The sequence below is a fragment of the Nematocida ausubeli genome, assembly GCF_000738915.1.
Source record: "Nematocida ausubeli strain ERTm6 chromosome Unknown supercont2.2, whole genome shotgun sequence".
NCBI lineage: Eukaryota > Fungi > Microsporidia > Nematocida > Nematocida ausubeli.
Genome location: NW_026515635.1, coordinates 407,641 through 423,584, shown reverse-complemented (window position 1 = coordinate 423,584; position 15,944 = coordinate 407,641). Strand labels below are relative to the sequence as shown.

The window sequence follows — 15,944 nt, the reverse complement described above, 5'->3', positions numbered from 1 at the left end:
CCTCATTTTTTGAATAGAATTAAGAAGTGTGTGAAGACTGTATACAATAGCGTAGATGTATTTTCAGAATGAGTCTTCCACTCCTCTATGAGAATATGGAAGAAGTCTTTTTAATAAGCTTAAAGGCATAAGAGGTTATAGTGAAGACATTCGTCTGCATTTTACTGTTCTATCCATCTCTAGTGGTCTAAATACCCATGCTCTGCACAGAAAGGCATGTAAAAATTATTTTCATTCAAAACAATTGATTAGCATTTTTAGAAAACTCTTTCTTAGAAATCTTGCTTCATGTAATAATGATTTAATTAATTAATTCGCATATATATTTTAGAATTTTTTATTTTTTATGACTACTACACCACTCTGGCTGTTAAACAGTGCCCCAAAACAGATAGTTCTTAAATCCGTCTTAAAAGATATTAATGGATTGGTGCACTACGAAGATATTCTAAGTATTATAAAAACAGCCACGTTTACCACTCGTTTGAACTATTTAACAAAAGTATCGATTGTTGTGTTTCTATTTCTTCGAAGCAAGTCCATCCCTATCTTAATAGAGGATGTTTTAATATATTGTAACTCAAATAAAATGACGTTTTTGTCACTTTTGGTTAAGAATAAAGGAATTGTTCCAGACTCAGTTGTATCCGAGTCGTATGTGGTGAATGTGCTGAACAGGATATACTCGTCTTTTAGAAAGCATATAACTCTGTCTTATGACTATGTGAAGGAAAGAGTAATTACGCTGTTCAGCAACAAGTACTACCACAATAAGTCGCCGCTTATTTCAGTACTGATTCTTCTTTTCTACGATGACAAGAAGAAGCTTGTTTCTATTGTTAAGGAGCACTATGTTAATATCACAATGTACAGCGTAAATAAAGAAATAACCCGGATATCGCAGATTATCAAGGAGAAAATAGCAGAAAAAAACTGCTTGGCACCAGAGACTATAAACTTTGACAAAATGATCCAAAAGCCAAAGGAGCCAGATGCGGATGGATGCGAGTCACAGGAGAACATTGATATTAATATGGCCATAAGCAGATACAATACAATAAAGCAGCAAGAAAAGGAAGCAAAGGTTGATCGGGCAATACAGCTATATAAAGAAGGGCTTGGGACAAGCAATAAATATGCCACTGATTATGAAGGATTGATGATCGAGGGGATGGTGCGAAAAGGATACAGTAAGGAGATGATTATGAGCTTAACATACAAAGGACTTGAGTATTACAGTAGTTATAAATGATGCATTTATTCTGCTGTAGATTGGTATCACATGTGCATAGAGTACTATAAAGCAGTCAAATAACAAATAAAGACAATATAAATACAGCCCAGATATTATATGTTAATTTCCTTTAATGGCTAGTTTTGGCCAAGTCAATTTTCTTTTAATATTTAGACTTATCCATTCTGCCTGTTTTTATATAAGGCTGTGTGCTATTTATAGATGAGAGTGAGGCTTCTTTAGAGAGTTTTTGTGTATGCAAATTGTCATTTTCTATTTTAGTGTCTGATATAAGGATGGCATTCTTGCAGATTATTTGTTATAGCATAGAATATGGATAGAGTAGATTCTGCCTAGAGGCGGTAACTCAACTTCGTATAGTATTCGCTGTACTAGCAAAAATCATCTAGAGTAGCCTTCTTCACACTAACTATCAATAATAAATAATGTCCTGTTGCATATGGTGTCTATATAAAGAGCTTTCTTTTATGAGCTCCTATTTAGTTCTGTTCTTTTAGAAAAATGAAAACTCTACATAATATACCAAACATTTTAGGAATGAAGGCTTCAGATCCTAAAAACAAAAGCATAGAAAAATAGAGAAAAGTGCTATTAATAAGAGAGTCTACAAAAACACTGTGGACTTGTTAAGCCTTCAAAAGACAGACGTATTATTTACAAACAGCCTTTTATATACGGATTAAGCGGGTGTACATGAACAAATATGAGAGTATAGCGAGAAAACATGTATTTTTGTTAAAAGCCAATAACATGCGCATATTAATATTTTATCAATCCATACATAATGGTCTAAATTGCAAGAAGCTTTTTTACAATAGCATGTCTTTTGGTTGCATAGTGAAATTATTCTTTTTGTTCTTTACTAAACAGAGGAATATAAGAAAAAACCTAACGTTAAAAGCAGCATCACTAAAGAGATAGAGATGAAAGAGGCGCATGCAAGAAATTAGCCTATCTCAGCAAACCATTCAGAATTTCTATTTCAATATTTATTGAGTTGCGTCTAAGAGAAATGTAATATAAACTAGAATAAGCGCGTTGAATAATAGTTCATGCTGTTAATAGTTCATATGAATTATTTAGGTACTGTTCTGCACTCTAGTATGTTCAATGTCTTCACCCCATCTACCTCCACTAAATCGCTCCTTACAATTTCTATTCTTTTTTTGTATATTTTTGCGTCCAGTGTGATTGTTTCGTACTCACCCCCCTCTCCACACAGATTAAACGATTCCTCCTTTAGGCCTTTGTATTTTTCTATCTGCTCCTGAATGTATGCAGAGTACTTCTGCCGCACCTCTATAAGAGTCTCTCCAACCAGGTTATTCAAATACTCGCCTCCTTTTACTATAATCGCACATATTCCATCTTCTATCATTTTATCAAGAAGCACTTTCTGATTCATTCCCCATATATATCCTAAGATCTCCAGCCCTAGTCTATCACACACGTTTTTCACCCTGTTGTACTGGTACACAGAAGAAATAGCACCTACTGACACCCCCGAAAACGAATATATTTTTAAGAGAGAGGAAATTGCAGCAAAAAGATCCTCTATTTCGTCGTTTTCAGATATACTGTAGTCAAGGCCTCTTTCTTTAGATACACCAGATGTAGGAAACTGGTGCAGCGGAAGATCCAGGCACTCCGCAATTGCAGGCAAAACACTACCTCCCGCATACTGGAACATAAATGAGTCCTTTTCCTTCTCCATTTGCATATTTAGCAAACACACCGGCGTGTGCCCATTCTGCACGCACATCTGCATATTGTAAATGCTGTCCTTTCCCCCGCTTATTAGTCCTAGAAAAAGCATAAAATAGAAATAAGCAGAAAAGTAAAATTAAATCGTGCAGATGGCAGATGAGCTAACAAAGAAGTACATTACGCTAATTAAGACGGCCAGGCAGAAAAAGAAAGAAAATGAGGTTCTGTATCCGCTGTATAAAAAGAGCAACGAGCTTTTGAAGGAGATTGAAACCACACAGGAGCTGCGGCTTGACTCATGCTTAGTAAGCGAAATAATAGGAGAAGAGAGCAAGAGAATCTTTATGGAGTGCAGCAATAATATCACACTAAATGGATATATTGAGCTGGTAACAACGAACCTTGACGTGCACAGGCAGCTTGCTAGCAAATATTTTAGAGGTGCATACTTTCCGCCTATCCTTACACTTTCCGGATCCAAGCAAGACGCGCCTGCACGAAAGCCCAAAAAGACAAAGACAGAAAAAGCACAGGAAAGGCCGGACAAAAATGAAGAGCTAAAGGAAGAGCAGATAGATGCTCCAAAGGAGATTAAAAAGATATATGGAATTCTAAAAGAGATTGGAGAGGTGGAGCTTTATAGACTTGTGATAAATGTTGACTCGTTCAGCAAAACAATAGAAAACTTTCTAACTCTTGCATCTACGCTAAAAGTTGGGCGAGCATTTCTATTAAAGAAAAATGAGACCCTTTATGTGAGCAATACAAAGCCAGATGAGAAATATATGCTGAACAGCACGCACTGCATTATGGGAATCACAAGCGAAGAGGCGGACAAAATACGAAAGGATCTAGGGATTACTGAAAACATGATATAAAATTAATAGGTATAAATAGAGAAGCTATTTACTATTGAATAGAATACTTTCGCTTAGATTGTATTTAACATATCTTTTTTGCTTTGGCTTTTTTTGAAGGTTGCAGTCAATAGACAACTCATTAGAAGATTTTTGCTTTCCTGTTTGGAGCAAATCAGCAGATGAGTTTTTAAATAGTTCACTTTTCTGGTCTTTCATTTTTGGAGTCTGCACCATGTGTTTTATATTTATAGAATGAGTGAAACAAATTCAAACAAATAACCAATAATTAATATAATAGATAAAGGAGATGTGAATTAAAACTAGAAAGAAATTAATTCGGCTGTGTTATTTTAAGAGCCCGTAGAATAAACAGGGGAAGCCAATCTGAAAACTGCTCAAATCAGAGACAGGCTTATATATTACCAAGCTTGTTGGATGCCATTCATTCTATAGACCAAAGAGTAAGTAAAGAGCTATATAGAGTTTCAGATGAATTGTATATATCTGCATGCATTAGGAGAGAAGGCGAGGATAACAAAGAGGGTTGATTATCCAAAAGAACTCTCTGTGAAGCTGCAATTTATTTGGCAGGCGTAGTTATTGGTGCAATAGGAAGTAATGGGAGATGTATTTTCGTCCTATTAAATACTAAAATAAATTATGAAGGGACTGATGTAATTTAAGGCCAGATATCACTATTTAGCAGAGCATGGCTTCAAAAATAAAGAAAATTCAAACAGAATATACTTTCATGCAAAGATCATTATTTCAGTGAAAATTATTAGACAGTTTGAGTCATTCCCCATACAAAAGCAAGAAGCCTCTTCCATTATAGGCATATAACATTTTGACTACAAACCAGACCATTGCTACTTCATTTTTCTATTCTGAAGTGAATATTATTTTGCAGTATGCAGAGGTACTCTTCTAATTGAAGTTAGAATCGTATGTCTATATAATGGCAACCCACATACAAATGCGTACAGATATATGGCTTCCTTGAAAGTTGCGTGCTGTGCAAGAAGAAAGCAATGCATATGTCCAGGCATGAAATAGTGCAGCAGGCAGGCTCAGCCACCTGTGCATGGATCTAAAGAAGAGAACAGTGTAATCATAATGATTGTGGATGCATTCCCACGCACTCAAGACGTCATCAGTGCCTGCATACCGCAGCGGCCGCTAGTATCACTTTGGCGGGAGGTTTCCCGGCATAAAAAATATATATAGAGAAAGAAAAAGAACAGGGAATGTTCTACGCAGTGAACTTTTTATCAAACAAAGGAAAGCTTTCAGCAGCCTGGGTGGCTGCATACTTTGACAGGCGACTTAGCAAATCTGATATCCAGCAGGTTGACATAGAGGACACTGTGAAGTCAATAAAAGCAGGGGAGGTGCCTGAGCTGGCGCTAAGAACCTCAAGCCATATTCTACTTGGCCTTTCAAGAATACTTTTCCGAAAGACCAAAATACTATATGATGAGTGCAAGGAGCTATTTATATGCATGAAAAGAAAGGAGCCGTCTGAGGCTCAGCTGCAGAAAACAAGCAAGAAGCAGATAACATATGCAATTGACATTTTCAAGCACATAAGACTACCTAATGATATAGCGGAAGTCGATGCAGAGATAGAGATGGCGCGAGGGTCCATGGTGGACATGCTAAGTTTCCAGGACTACTCAATGAGTCTGAACAACATCTCCCTTTCCTTGGCAGAGACACTTTCTGAGGAGTATGCGCAAAATAAAACACACTCTTTTATGATGGGGGAGGAGAGCACGATTCTTAAGGAAAAAGACGCAAGCTTTGAGCGCACAGAGGAGCTGCAGAGTAGCTCGCACATAAATCTGTCAATGATTTCACAAGGCGCGCCATCTGTCTTGCTCGATACAATTTTAGCAAGCCCAGTAGCTCCAAGAAAAAGAGAAGCCCAGCAGGATGCATCTGCAGCAAAAAAACAGAAGCTAGACCAGACCACAGAGCTGGACTGCCAGATTATAAAGGCATCTAAGCCACTGGCAGAGAAGAAGAGCAGAAAAGAGAGGCCAAGAGTTATAATCCCAGAAATTCTGAAGGATGCCCGTGCATATATACAGAAAATGCATGTTGCAGGGCTTTCCAAGGAGGTATGCGAAAAAGAGAGCCTGGGAGAGATTAGTAGAATAGAGGAGGCTGAAGGAGTACAGCAGGAACTGCGTACTAGTATATCAAGTGAGCTACAGGAAATTACACAAAACCTCTTCAGCAGCACAGGCAACAAATCAAACGCTGGAGGAGATGACTCCTTAATAGAAGTTCCAAGAGCGGAGGAAACACTTCTTCTAGAGACACCCGGGCATGATCTCTCTTTCATACCACAGAGTAGCTTTAAAAAAGATGAAAGCATTTCAGAGCAAGAAACTCTGGAAGTGGAGGATATAGAGGCAGATCTTCTCTCTACATGCAGAAGAATAAAAGCCCAGGCGTTTGTGCATATGTTGCGAAGAATAACCGATGGAAGCATATATGTGTCTCAAGAAGCACCGAACAGCACGCTCACAATTCGTCCAGCCATTCTTGAAGGAATTTCATAAAATAAAAGACAGATCGTGTATGAAGGAATAAAAGCAAAGAAAGAGTGCCTCTTTGCAGCAATGGAAAGAAACTACCACATATGCAGCAAACAGAAAAGGCACAGCCTATCTGATAACTGAATAAATAATTATTGTATAATGCTGAAATATTTTTATTGCATGAAAAAAGACAAGAAGCCATGCGTTATTGAGCCCAGTAAGAAGCTTTTAATCATTTCACCATCTCCAAACACACAGTGCATACAGCCTCTGATTACATTCTTTATGAATATAAAGCACAACGCGGTGAAGTACACAGACAAAGACGGATCGCACCAGCCAACCACCTCTAACTCTTCTGTGTCAAACGGATGTCTGGAGGCTCTTTTAAAGAGGCTGGACTGCTCTCTATTTGTATACATTTATACGAACAAGAGCCACGAGGCAAGAATGATTATAGGAAGAACACACGAGTTTAGAATTGTAGAGCTAGCGCAGTACAAAGTTACGCATGCGCTTACAAATATGAATATTCTGAAAAATATGCTGCATGTTCTGCTTGTGCATAGGAATGCATACACAGACCCGCTGAAGCTAAACCTGCTTTTAGATCTTCTTCAAAGCGGGCCACCGCCATCTGTTGGGCTGGGCATGATTAAGTATGCAATTGGTATAGATCTGTGCGATAATACAATCATGCTGGACATGATGGAGGTAGAGCCAGCGCCTTTCAAACTCACACCAATTGCGCCAACAATCACTTTGGAGATAATTGAGGAGCACCGAATGGGCTTGGCAGACCAGAAGGAAAAATGCAAGCAGATTAGACAGACAGAAAAGAAGGTGAAAAACGTGGAAAGAGGCATTTTGAACAGCACTCTAGGTGTACTGCACTTAGAAAAACAGGACCTGAGAGAAATCCAGCTTAGCAAAGGGCGTGCCTTCAAGAAGGTAGGGAAAAAGTGATGCTTACAATAACTAGAGCAATAATTATAATAATAGATAAATACAGTACTTGTTAAATCTTTTTACTTTGAACCAATGTAACATTTGCATATAACCCGGGTGGTGTGCGGTTTGAAGGAGAAAGAGCGTACGTATACGCAGCACATACACATATGGAGATTTATGCGTGTCTGAGCATGTGCAAATATCTGGCGGTGTGGGCTTGTATAGTATACAGCCAACTGTTTCTTATAAATATTTTTTTAATTTTTAGCCCAAGTAAGAAATATGGCACACGGAACAAAACTCGTTATTGACGCAAAGGACCATATCGTGGGAAGATTAGCTGCATATGTAGCCAAATCTCTGAGAGAGGGATACAGTGTGGTTGTCGTAAGATCAGAAGGTCTTATTTTCTCATCACCCATTGAACGAATGGTAAGTATATATAAGGATAAGAAGAGAAAGAGATGCCTGGTAAACCCAAAGAAAGGACCATTCCACTACAAGGAGCCATCCAAGTGCTTCAAGAGAATTGTTAGAGGAATGCTTAAGTACAAGGGAGCACAGGGCGCAGCTGACTTCGCCAGATTAAAGACATACGACGGAATTCCAATGGAGTACGAACTACAGGAGAGAGTTATAGTTCCACAGGTTCTTGCAGAGACCAAATTGAACCCATCCACAAAGACATGCACTCTTGGAGAAATCTGCGTACGTATGGGATGGACCAACGCAGGCATTCTAGAGAAGTTTGAGAACGAGAGAATAAAGAGAGTTTCTGTTGTTCAGAAAGAAAACGAAGAGAAGGAGCAGAAGAAACAAGAGCTTCTTGCTAGCGCCGCCTTCAAGAAGGAGCTAGACAGTGTTCTTGCAAGCCTTGAATAAATCACTTATTCCACTACTTTTATGCTTTTTCATTATGACTTTCTGTGCATGGCTGGTAAATCTGAAGTTTATGTAGATTTATTTCTTTGTTAGTGTGGAAAGCTCTTTTCCTAGCTGTCGGATGCTTCCAAGGGTCTGTGCTGCTTCAGTTGGCATTTCCCGGATCTTCTTGTATACTTTGCAAGAGTTATACTGCAGGCCTGTTTTAGGGCAGACATACTTTGCAGGTAGCCCTGTGATGTCGCACAGCTGCAGCTGCGGCTTTACTGAAACTCTGTTGAATAGAGCCGTGTAGAGCGGAGACTCGCTTGCTATTCTTGCCTGCAGCTGCTTGAGTGTTTTGTTCTTCTTTGCATTCATAAATAATTTTGCAGCAGCAGCTCTAAAGTTCGTTTTATACGCAGCTAGATTATATTCTTGTTAATATTTGGGATTTTAATTATGGTCCCTTCCATTTCTGGAGTGACCTTTACCTGGCACCCAAGCCTGGATGTGGATGTGAGGAGCTTGCTTGTATCCAGCAGATCTTCTTCTCTTTCGGTTGGGTCTTCACACTTTTTGTATATGGATTTGTCGAGCACTACATGGCACGTAGTGCATGCCAGAGACCCCTCGCAAGCCCCCCGTAGCGGCACATTCGGGTTCAGCGCGGCAGCCTCCAGCAAAGTTATTCCCTTTGAAACAGCCACAGGAATTAATGAATTCTTAAATTCAAACAAGAGCTTAACAAGTCCCATATGCAATAAAAAAAAAGAAGGAATAACAATCTATACAAAACTACTGAGCTTTTCCACACAGTCAGCAAAATATACACACACAAGGGCCTAGACTCGTTATAATATTTAGTTTATTTTTACTCTACTATTCTGTACTCTATTGAAATACCCGCAGTCTCTGAATTTCTGATTATTCTGTAAACCTGACCCCTTTTACCTGCATAGTATCTGTTAACAGGATCATCCACTAGAATCTTCTTGAGCTGTGCATCTCCTACCTTTCGCTCCTTTAGAACGCTTTTCTTCTCCTCGTCTGTCAGAAGAACATGTTTGGGAACATCTTTGTGCTTTGTTATGTTGAATAGGAGCTCCTTTATGTAGAATAGCTCTAAGTCGTAGTCTTTTCTGGACTCGTCAAGGGCCTTAAGACTGTGCGCCTTAAGTGTTTCCTTGCACACAATTATGCCATTGTGGATATTCTGTTTTCCCAGGGTGGAGGTGTACAGCTTTATGTCCTTAGCTTTGAAATATGCATTGTCTGGGAAAAAAACAAAGAGCTGCTTTTCTGGCATGGACGTATGCTGGAACAGCATGGATAGAGAGTGCTTGCTACCTGTATTTATAAGAGCAGGGTATGATGTTTTAAATGCATTAAGGTCCATTTCCATGTCCACCTCAGAGACTGTGTATCCTCTGCACTTCATCATTTGGAATATTGTTTTTTGGCAGAGCCATAACTTACGAATTTCCTCCTGGTCACACATTTAATAAAATTTTACTTCTTCTCTGTGTACTGGTTATATAGGCACATTGCAGACTATGCCTAAGGGGCGCATATAGTATAATATGGCAAGACAGTGTATATGCTGGAATAGATGCAAGGTTACACATGGCAGTAAGCGTAAGAACATGCTATATATCTAAAATGAATATTTTAATTAATTTCATGCAGTCTCTGCTTAGTGCAATAATATTTTAAGGGCATTGCTTACTCTATATGTGCTATATGCAATTTCTTTGGATATGAATATGTGTTTTTATGAATATTGCGTGCAGGCATGTTAAAGCATTTATGATTGGATGCATTGCAATACAGTATTATATGCAGTGGAAAAGCATGCTACAATGCGAAAGTACTTGTTTATTCGAAATCGGATTATCTAGATGTTGATTTGGATTTACTTTATATTCTAAATGTGTTTATAAGAATACAATGATGCAAATTATTCCATATATATTCAAAGATGCCAGTTGAAGGCATAGAAACATAAACACTTGAATTAAAGATTTCCATATAATGAACATAGAGTTAGAATGCACAGTTGGTATGCCCTTTATTTATAATGAGATTTTGGTTAATAATAATGTGGGAATTAGCACTTACAGAAGATGGAAAGAGAGTAGGACCAAACTGTCTATCAATATGGCCAGAAGAGAATATCATTATTTAAATAATAGCACTTGTGCTTATTCTTCCTGCCATATGCTAGAAGAAACAAAGAGAATGCATGTCTTGCAAAAAGACTAGAAAAGAGCAATTCCAAAAACAATGAGGGTAGAAAGCGATGAAAGCGCAAGAAGAATGCTTGGGTACTCAAGGGGTTCAGCAAAGCGTATGGTAAAAGCATGAAGAGCCACCACCCCGCATATGGCCGAGAACAACTTTAAAGTGTATGGGATATATTCATTGTCATACCATCTATTCTGCTTATATTTAGAAACAGACATGCAGTGCAGAGAGTAAAAATAAAAAAGATATAGCTATTCGAAAACACAAGAAACCAGGCCAGAATATGAAAGAAAGAAGGAAAAAAGAATGTTTATTGTATAGAAAAAGGTTGTCTAATTGCGTGGTTCTTTTTTGGTAAATAGAGAAGAAACAGTTTTCCTGTAAATGATTAAGTGATATGCATTGGCATGGAAACGCAGGCGATTTACTAGAAGAGCCTAGAAATGGTGAAAGCACACAGTATAAGTATGCACTGTTAACATATACGTTCTAGTCTTGCAGAATTAAAGTGAAAACAAAGACATAATAACTTAAAAGACATGTAGAACGCTTAGAAGAAGCAACTGAAAGATGCTATATATACACATATGAAACACACATAGACTATTTCAGGTGGTCAAATTCATATGCATTTACTTCATTGTGCTACTTGAATTCTTTATGATTGATATGCGCTGGCTTTTTACTACTCTTTTGTCTGGTTATGCATTGCCCGTCTGCCCCATATCTGCAGTGCCTTTATCTGCTTTGTCAGTCATATAAAATAATTAGATATAAATCTAACTGATTTATTCACTATTTAGCAGCATAAATCAAGATGATGCATATTTTAGCTATAAATAGATGAGAGGTATTGGGCAAATACCTATGTTTAGCATAACAAAAAGTAACCATTCAAAGAAAACCCAGCCACGCAAAAGATCTCGTAGCGCAAGAATAAGAACAAAGCTGTACTACCATAGCTATTATAAGTAGGTTTGCAAAAACACTTCCAATTCCCATGGCATAAAAACTTCGGCTAGAATATTAGCTATATAACACAGTAAATATAATTAAACTTTACCACAAATATAAATCTATCTAAGTATTTGGCTGAATAATTCATAGAAGGAAACTAGCTTCCAAAGAGGCATCGGCGGATTGTTTTTTTAATTCAGCATCTTTATTTATTCAATGCCTACTAAAAGAAATATTTTTCTGTAGAAATAAAAGCACATTCATGGTGTTTGAGCTAAAGCTATTATTCATTTTCTTTTTGGTGACATCTATAGCTTACGCGGCCATGTTTATTAGAAGAGTTATTGAAAAGACTGTAGGGTTCTAGTAAACAGACGTTGGTCTGCAAAAGAGGTGCTATTTAGAGAGGCATAAATTTGGCGAATTTTCTTTTTGAACTACTTGGTTAATTTTTTTTTACTATCCTTGCACAAATGCACATTCCAACCAACGAAATAAAAGAGGTACAGAGATTTATATTTGACAAAGGGTGTATTGTGGTTCAGTTTGACAGAACACTCAAGCCACATCCCTACGTCAATGTAGCCAACTTTAAGGTTATGAAGATAGTAAGAAGTTTATACTCAATGGGCTGCGTAGAAAAGTTCTTTGCCTGGAGAGACGCTTACTATGTCATTACCAAGAAGGGAATAGAATACATAAGAAGAAAGCACTACTTAACTGAAAACGACTATCCTTCCCTGTACGATTCTGACCCACTAGCAGAAACCAAGACAGTAGACCAAGAAGGGGAAGAGGAAATTATATTCAAAGAATAAACATACATTCTAGTTATCTTTTTATTTGTTGCTTTAGAGATGCTTAGTACCCAAGCCTCTTGATTTTCTTGCGCAGCTTTTCTATGGCTGCCTTTATCTGTACGTTGATCTCCTGGGTCTTCTCTTTGTACCTAATAAGAATAGGAAGTATGATTGACGTGAATGCCACAACGACAATAAATACGTAGAAATAGGAGTATCTTCCGAATTTGCGAAGAAGGCTGTCTATTTGGCAGTATGTGTTCTCTATTCCTTTATTATTGTCTATGACATATGTGCATTTCTTTCTTTTTTCTGAAAGAGGCATCTCACTCTGTATAATTTTCTTTATGCTTTCCAATGAAAGAGACTTGCCGGACTTGTGTGGGGCAGATGTGGCGCTGTCTGCGCTGTATTTCTTATGGACTCTCTCTTCCTGGGTCTTTGGGCCGCATGTTACTACCACTGTGCTAGTAAAGTACTCCTCCAGTTCGCATTCAAATAGAAAGGGAAGGTCAATAAAAAGCACAGACTTGCATGAGAGCCTGAAGAAGCTCTGCCTTGTCTTAATGTACTCAATCACATGTGGCTTCACTAAGGATCTAAGCTTTTCGTTAACAAAAATGTCTACGGGAAGGTTATTTTTTTGCAGGCCTTTTATTGTGTGCAAGTGCTCCCAAATTTCCTTCTTTTTTACAACAGAAAATCCTTTTTCTTCAATGTACTCAATAACTGTGCTGCTGCCTGTGCATACTCCACCAGTTATTCCTACTAGCTTCATGCAAATAAACAAACAGCCTCTTAAATATACCTGGTGATCGTATGCATAGATAAGGATGCATCTAGGTTTAAATGAATGCAAATATTGACAGAGCAATGTATCTGCATTTTCCGCAAAGCACAACAAACAAACACTTTTCTGATCATAAACAAAAACATGCAGTAGATGGCATTTTGCTGCAAGAATTCCTAATATTCAATTAGAATTTATTCTTATTCTGGATTTATGCTAAGATGTGTTTTTGGGCTTTTGTTACAATGAAGTTCATCTATCTGCACACCACTCGCATAACCAAGGCATGCACTCGTGATATAATTAGAATCTTCATTGCATCTCTAGACAGCAGAAAGATAAACTTTGGACTTAGGTAAGCATTTGAAAAGACTTGGTCTAGTTATATATTTTAAATGGTATTTTCAGAATAATTAAAACCTATGCTGGCTTATCCTTAGGAGACACATATTTCTCTGCTGTAAAGATAGCTAGAAAGTATTAATAATGGAATGCATATGTTGTATAAAGAAAGCGTGTTTATTAATGAAATATTCACTCAGAAATCCATCTAAAAAGACTTAAAGATTTTCCTGTTCTATACTCGTTTTTAGTGCTAACACTACTAAAAAGGCAATTCCTCCTAGTACTGCTATTGTTAAAATTGCGGAAATTGCTACTTTTGCAGCCTTGATCCAAAATTTTCTTGCTTCACTTTCTCTATGTAGCTTGCCTTTTTTAAGTGTTATTTCTAAGAGCTCTGCATATTCTTCTATGCGGCTAACTATTAGCTCTTTTTGAGCATCGGTTAGTTCTCTTAGTATGCCAAAGCAAATGTAAGCATCCTTTGCTTCTGCACACTTATAACTTAGACTGTCTAGCTTCTTCATATATCTTTGCTTCTCTGATTCTTCTTTTTCTTGATTAATCTTATCCTCTACCTCTTCTATTTTAGCATATAGTTCTGTCATTTTACTCATTGACTTCTCCTGCATATCGATATGGTCTGGGCTCCATATGTTGAATAGGAGCTGGAAATTTACTCGGCACTTAAAATCTTTAATGCTTGTTCTATTTCCAGCTTTGATCTCTCCGTAATAGATACTATCTAATCTCTTACTATTATTTGACTTTTTTGGTATATGCCAGCTCAACAGGTTAAAGTATAGTATTCTTTCCTGCAAGATTTTGTCTAAGTGTTTATGAATGCTTCTTACTATTTTCATATCCGAGTCACTAATGCCTAAATTATCTCTTATATTATTGTTCTTAGACACAATTATTGTACTGCTGTTTTCGTTTATAATTTGAAGGCCCTTTTCTACTAAACTTACTCCATTCTCATTTCTTTCTGTGTATAATTCATCAAGTGTATAAGTGTCTACGTCTGCATCATCTTGAGCTTCTATGCCTACAGTACAAAAATGCTCCAATGACCTTTTCAGCTCACTATTGTCTACTAAGCTAAGAAACCCCATGTAATTGTACATATGCATATTAGATAGACTAGTATAGCCCGGAATATATTCTACATCTGCTCTGCTATCAAGAGAGATAGAAAGGCCCTCCAGTATCTCATCAAGAAGACCATTTTTGTTATTTGGGAACTCAGTATGGGTTAGATTGGATCGAATAATTTCGTTTTTCTCTTCATCCGTTGGTGGATTGCTTGACCTACTAAATCTATTATAAATCACATTCCTTAGCTTTAATACATTTGGGTTGTTTTTCTTGTTGTTAATTATAGTATCTGCCACAAGCAAGCCTACTAGCGAATATATAAGACATAGCTCTTGCTGTGTTGCATTGCTACCGGATTGAATTATAATACTTTGGCTAAAAATCTTCTTAAGAATGTAATATTCGCCGAATTTCCCAATAACTACATTCGCATTGTTATTCGCGTACATACTTTTATACTTCTTTAGCACTCCATCAACGTCAATATCTACTTTAAATACTTTGCCATTTAGACAAAATTGTCTCATTTTGTTTTCTTCCAAATTTTTCATATTTATATAGTTATCAAATTTGCAATATTCCCCTTTCTCTCTTTTCCCCCATAAAATTTCTGAATATCCAAGTGCTTCTATAGCTTCTTTTGGGATTTCCTCTAAAATAATATTATTGGATCTTTTATCTGACATAATTTATTTATTTCTTTCTCTATTTATGCACTTTCTCCAATGTGATCTTAGATTTAGAAAAAGCTTCCAGAAAATTCTGGCATGGCATTTATTAATCGTATCTATGATTATTGGTTATTCGTTCTTAAATAAGTAAAAAGGCAAGAGTCAAAGATATATAGCATCTTTGTATATGTAGAAAGAAGCTCTTATAGCGTAATGACTAGTAACTAAAACTTGAAAGACAGTGCACAATATCTGTATATATTTCTGTGGTATAATTGCCCCTTTTGGAAATTTCTTTTTACTCTTCGGACTCCAAAATAAAATAATGGCGATGAAGAAATCCTCTGCGCTTCAACACCAGACCCCGAGTGTTATTCTGCAAGAAACACAAAATTTGAAATAAACACTGTGTAACAGCCCTACTCGAAGATACTTCACCATAATAATAAAAGCTCTTCACTTAGTATTCGGGCTATATTGAGCTACTATTTCTGGGCTACTGTGTGATTTATTGTGACAATGCAGCTCTCACAAGTATAATACAGCAGCACTCTGATTTCTGACTCTACACACCCATTTGAAGATCTTCATGCGTTTGAAGGATGGAAATGGCCCTATATATTCACCCATACACTGTGTCCTCTACAGGAAGATGGTTCTTTAAATATGTGCGTTTTTTCGATTTTCCAAGATCTTGCAAGATAAAAGTGAATAAGCACCACTTTATAAAAAATGTATACGTGAAGAATAATTTAAATAAAATTATTTAAAAATAATTTAGAGAGAAGCCTTTATTGTAAATGAGCAGAAAAACCTTTCTGGCTAGAAAAGCAACTATGTGCTTCAAAGAGTAATA

At 37.1% G+C, this 15,944-nt stretch overlaps 13 protein-coding genes across 13 annotated transcripts; 6 read left to right on the top strand and 7 right to left on the bottom strand.

Annotated features, from left to right (window-relative positions):
- Nucleotides 1–346: 346 nt before the first annotated feature.
- Nucleotides 347–1,252, top strand: NESG_00826 (uncharacterized protein; the record flags this gene model as incomplete). The annotated part of the gene is made up of 1 exon (XM_053048470.1): nt 347–1,252. The coding sequence occupies one exon, from the start codon at nt 347–349 to the stop codon at nt 1,250–1,252; it is 906 nt and encodes a 301-aa protein (XP_052905230.1).
- Nucleotides 1,253–2,330: 1,078 nt separating this feature from the next.
- NESG_00825 (uncharacterized protein) lies at nt 2,331–3,071 on the bottom strand (the record flags this gene model as incomplete). The annotated part of the gene is made up of 1 exon (XM_053048469.1): nt 2,331–3,071. One exon carries the CDS (start codon nt 3,069–3,071, stop codon nt 2,331–2,333), a length of 741 nt encoding a protein of 246 aa, XP_052905229.1.
- Nucleotides 3,072–3,111: 40 nt separating this feature from the next.
- NESG_00824 (uncharacterized protein) lies at nt 3,112–3,840 on the top strand (the record flags this gene model as incomplete). Its single annotated transcript, XM_053048468.1, has 1 exon — nt 3,112–3,840. One exon carries the CDS (start codon nt 3,112–3,114, stop codon nt 3,838–3,840), a length of 729 nt encoding a protein of 242 aa, XP_052905228.1.
- A 24-nt stretch (nt 3,841–3,864) lies between these two features.
- On the bottom strand, nt 3,865–4,056 carry NESG_00823 (uncharacterized protein; the record flags this gene model as incomplete). Its single annotated transcript, XM_053048467.1, has 1 exon — nt 3,865–4,056. The coding sequence occupies one exon, from the start codon at nt 4,054–4,056 to the stop codon at nt 3,865–3,867; it is 192 nt and encodes a 63-aa protein (XP_052905227.1).
- Nucleotides 4,057–5,069: 1,013 nt separating this feature from the next.
- On the top strand, nt 5,070–6,392 carry NESG_00822 (uncharacterized protein; the record flags this gene model as incomplete). Its single annotated transcript, XM_053048466.1, has 1 exon — nt 5,070–6,392. One exon carries the CDS (start codon nt 5,070–5,072, stop codon nt 6,390–6,392), a length of 1,323 nt encoding a protein of 440 aa, XP_052905226.1.
- Nucleotides 6,393–6,551: 159 nt separating this feature from the next.
- NESG_00821 (uncharacterized protein) lies at nt 6,552–7,337 on the top strand (the record flags this gene model as incomplete). Its single annotated transcript, XM_053048465.1, has 1 exon — nt 6,552–7,337. The coding sequence occupies one exon, from the start codon at nt 6,552–6,554 to the stop codon at nt 7,335–7,337; it is 786 nt and encodes a 261-aa protein (XP_052905225.1).
- A 267-nt stretch (nt 7,338–7,604) lies between these two features.
- NESG_00820 (uncharacterized protein) lies at nt 7,605–8,204 on the top strand (the record flags this gene model as incomplete). The annotated part of the gene is made up of 1 exon (XM_053048464.1): nt 7,605–8,204. One exon carries the CDS (start codon nt 7,605–7,607, stop codon nt 8,202–8,204), a length of 600 nt encoding a protein of 199 aa, XP_052905224.1.
- A 78-nt stretch (nt 8,205–8,282) lies between these two features.
- On the bottom strand, nt 8,283–8,564 carry NESG_00819 (uncharacterized protein; the record flags this gene model as incomplete). The annotated part of the gene is made up of 1 exon (XM_053048463.1): nt 8,283–8,564. One exon carries the CDS (start codon nt 8,562–8,564, stop codon nt 8,283–8,285), a length of 282 nt encoding a protein of 93 aa, XP_052905223.1.
- A 44-nt stretch (nt 8,565–8,608) lies between these two features.
- NESG_00818 (uncharacterized protein) lies at nt 8,609–8,941 on the bottom strand (the record flags this gene model as incomplete). The annotated part of the gene is made up of 1 exon (XM_053048462.1): nt 8,609–8,941. One exon carries the CDS (start codon nt 8,939–8,941, stop codon nt 8,609–8,611), a length of 333 nt encoding a protein of 110 aa, XP_052905222.1.
- A 116-nt stretch (nt 8,942–9,057) lies between these two features.
- Nucleotides 9,058–9,684, bottom strand: NESG_00817 (uncharacterized protein; the record flags this gene model as incomplete). Its single annotated transcript, XM_053048461.1, has 1 exon — nt 9,058–9,684. The coding sequence occupies one exon, from the start codon at nt 9,682–9,684 to the stop codon at nt 9,058–9,060; it is 627 nt and encodes a 208-aa protein (XP_052905221.1).
- Nucleotides 9,685–11,860: 2,176 nt separating this feature from the next.
- Nucleotides 11,861–12,205, top strand: NESG_00816 (uncharacterized protein; the record flags this gene model as incomplete). Its single annotated transcript, XM_053048460.1, has 1 exon — nt 11,861–12,205. The coding sequence occupies one exon, from the start codon at nt 11,861–11,863 to the stop codon at nt 12,203–12,205; it is 345 nt and encodes a 114-aa protein (XP_052905220.1).
- Nucleotides 12,206–12,248: 43 nt separating this feature from the next.
- On the bottom strand, nt 12,249–12,965 carry NESG_00815 (uncharacterized protein; the record flags this gene model as incomplete). The annotated part of the gene is made up of 1 exon (XM_053048459.1): nt 12,249–12,965. The coding sequence occupies one exon, from the start codon at nt 12,963–12,965 to the stop codon at nt 12,249–12,251; it is 717 nt and encodes a 238-aa protein (XP_052905219.1).
- A 572-nt stretch (nt 12,966–13,537) lies between these two features.
- On the bottom strand, nt 13,538–15,103 carry NESG_00814 (uncharacterized protein; the record flags this gene model as incomplete). Its single annotated transcript, XM_053048458.1, has 1 exon — nt 13,538–15,103. The coding sequence occupies one exon, from the start codon at nt 15,101–15,103 to the stop codon at nt 13,538–13,540; it is 1,566 nt and encodes a 521-aa protein (XP_052905218.1).
- Between the last annotated feature and the right edge of the window lie 841 nt (nt 15,104–15,944).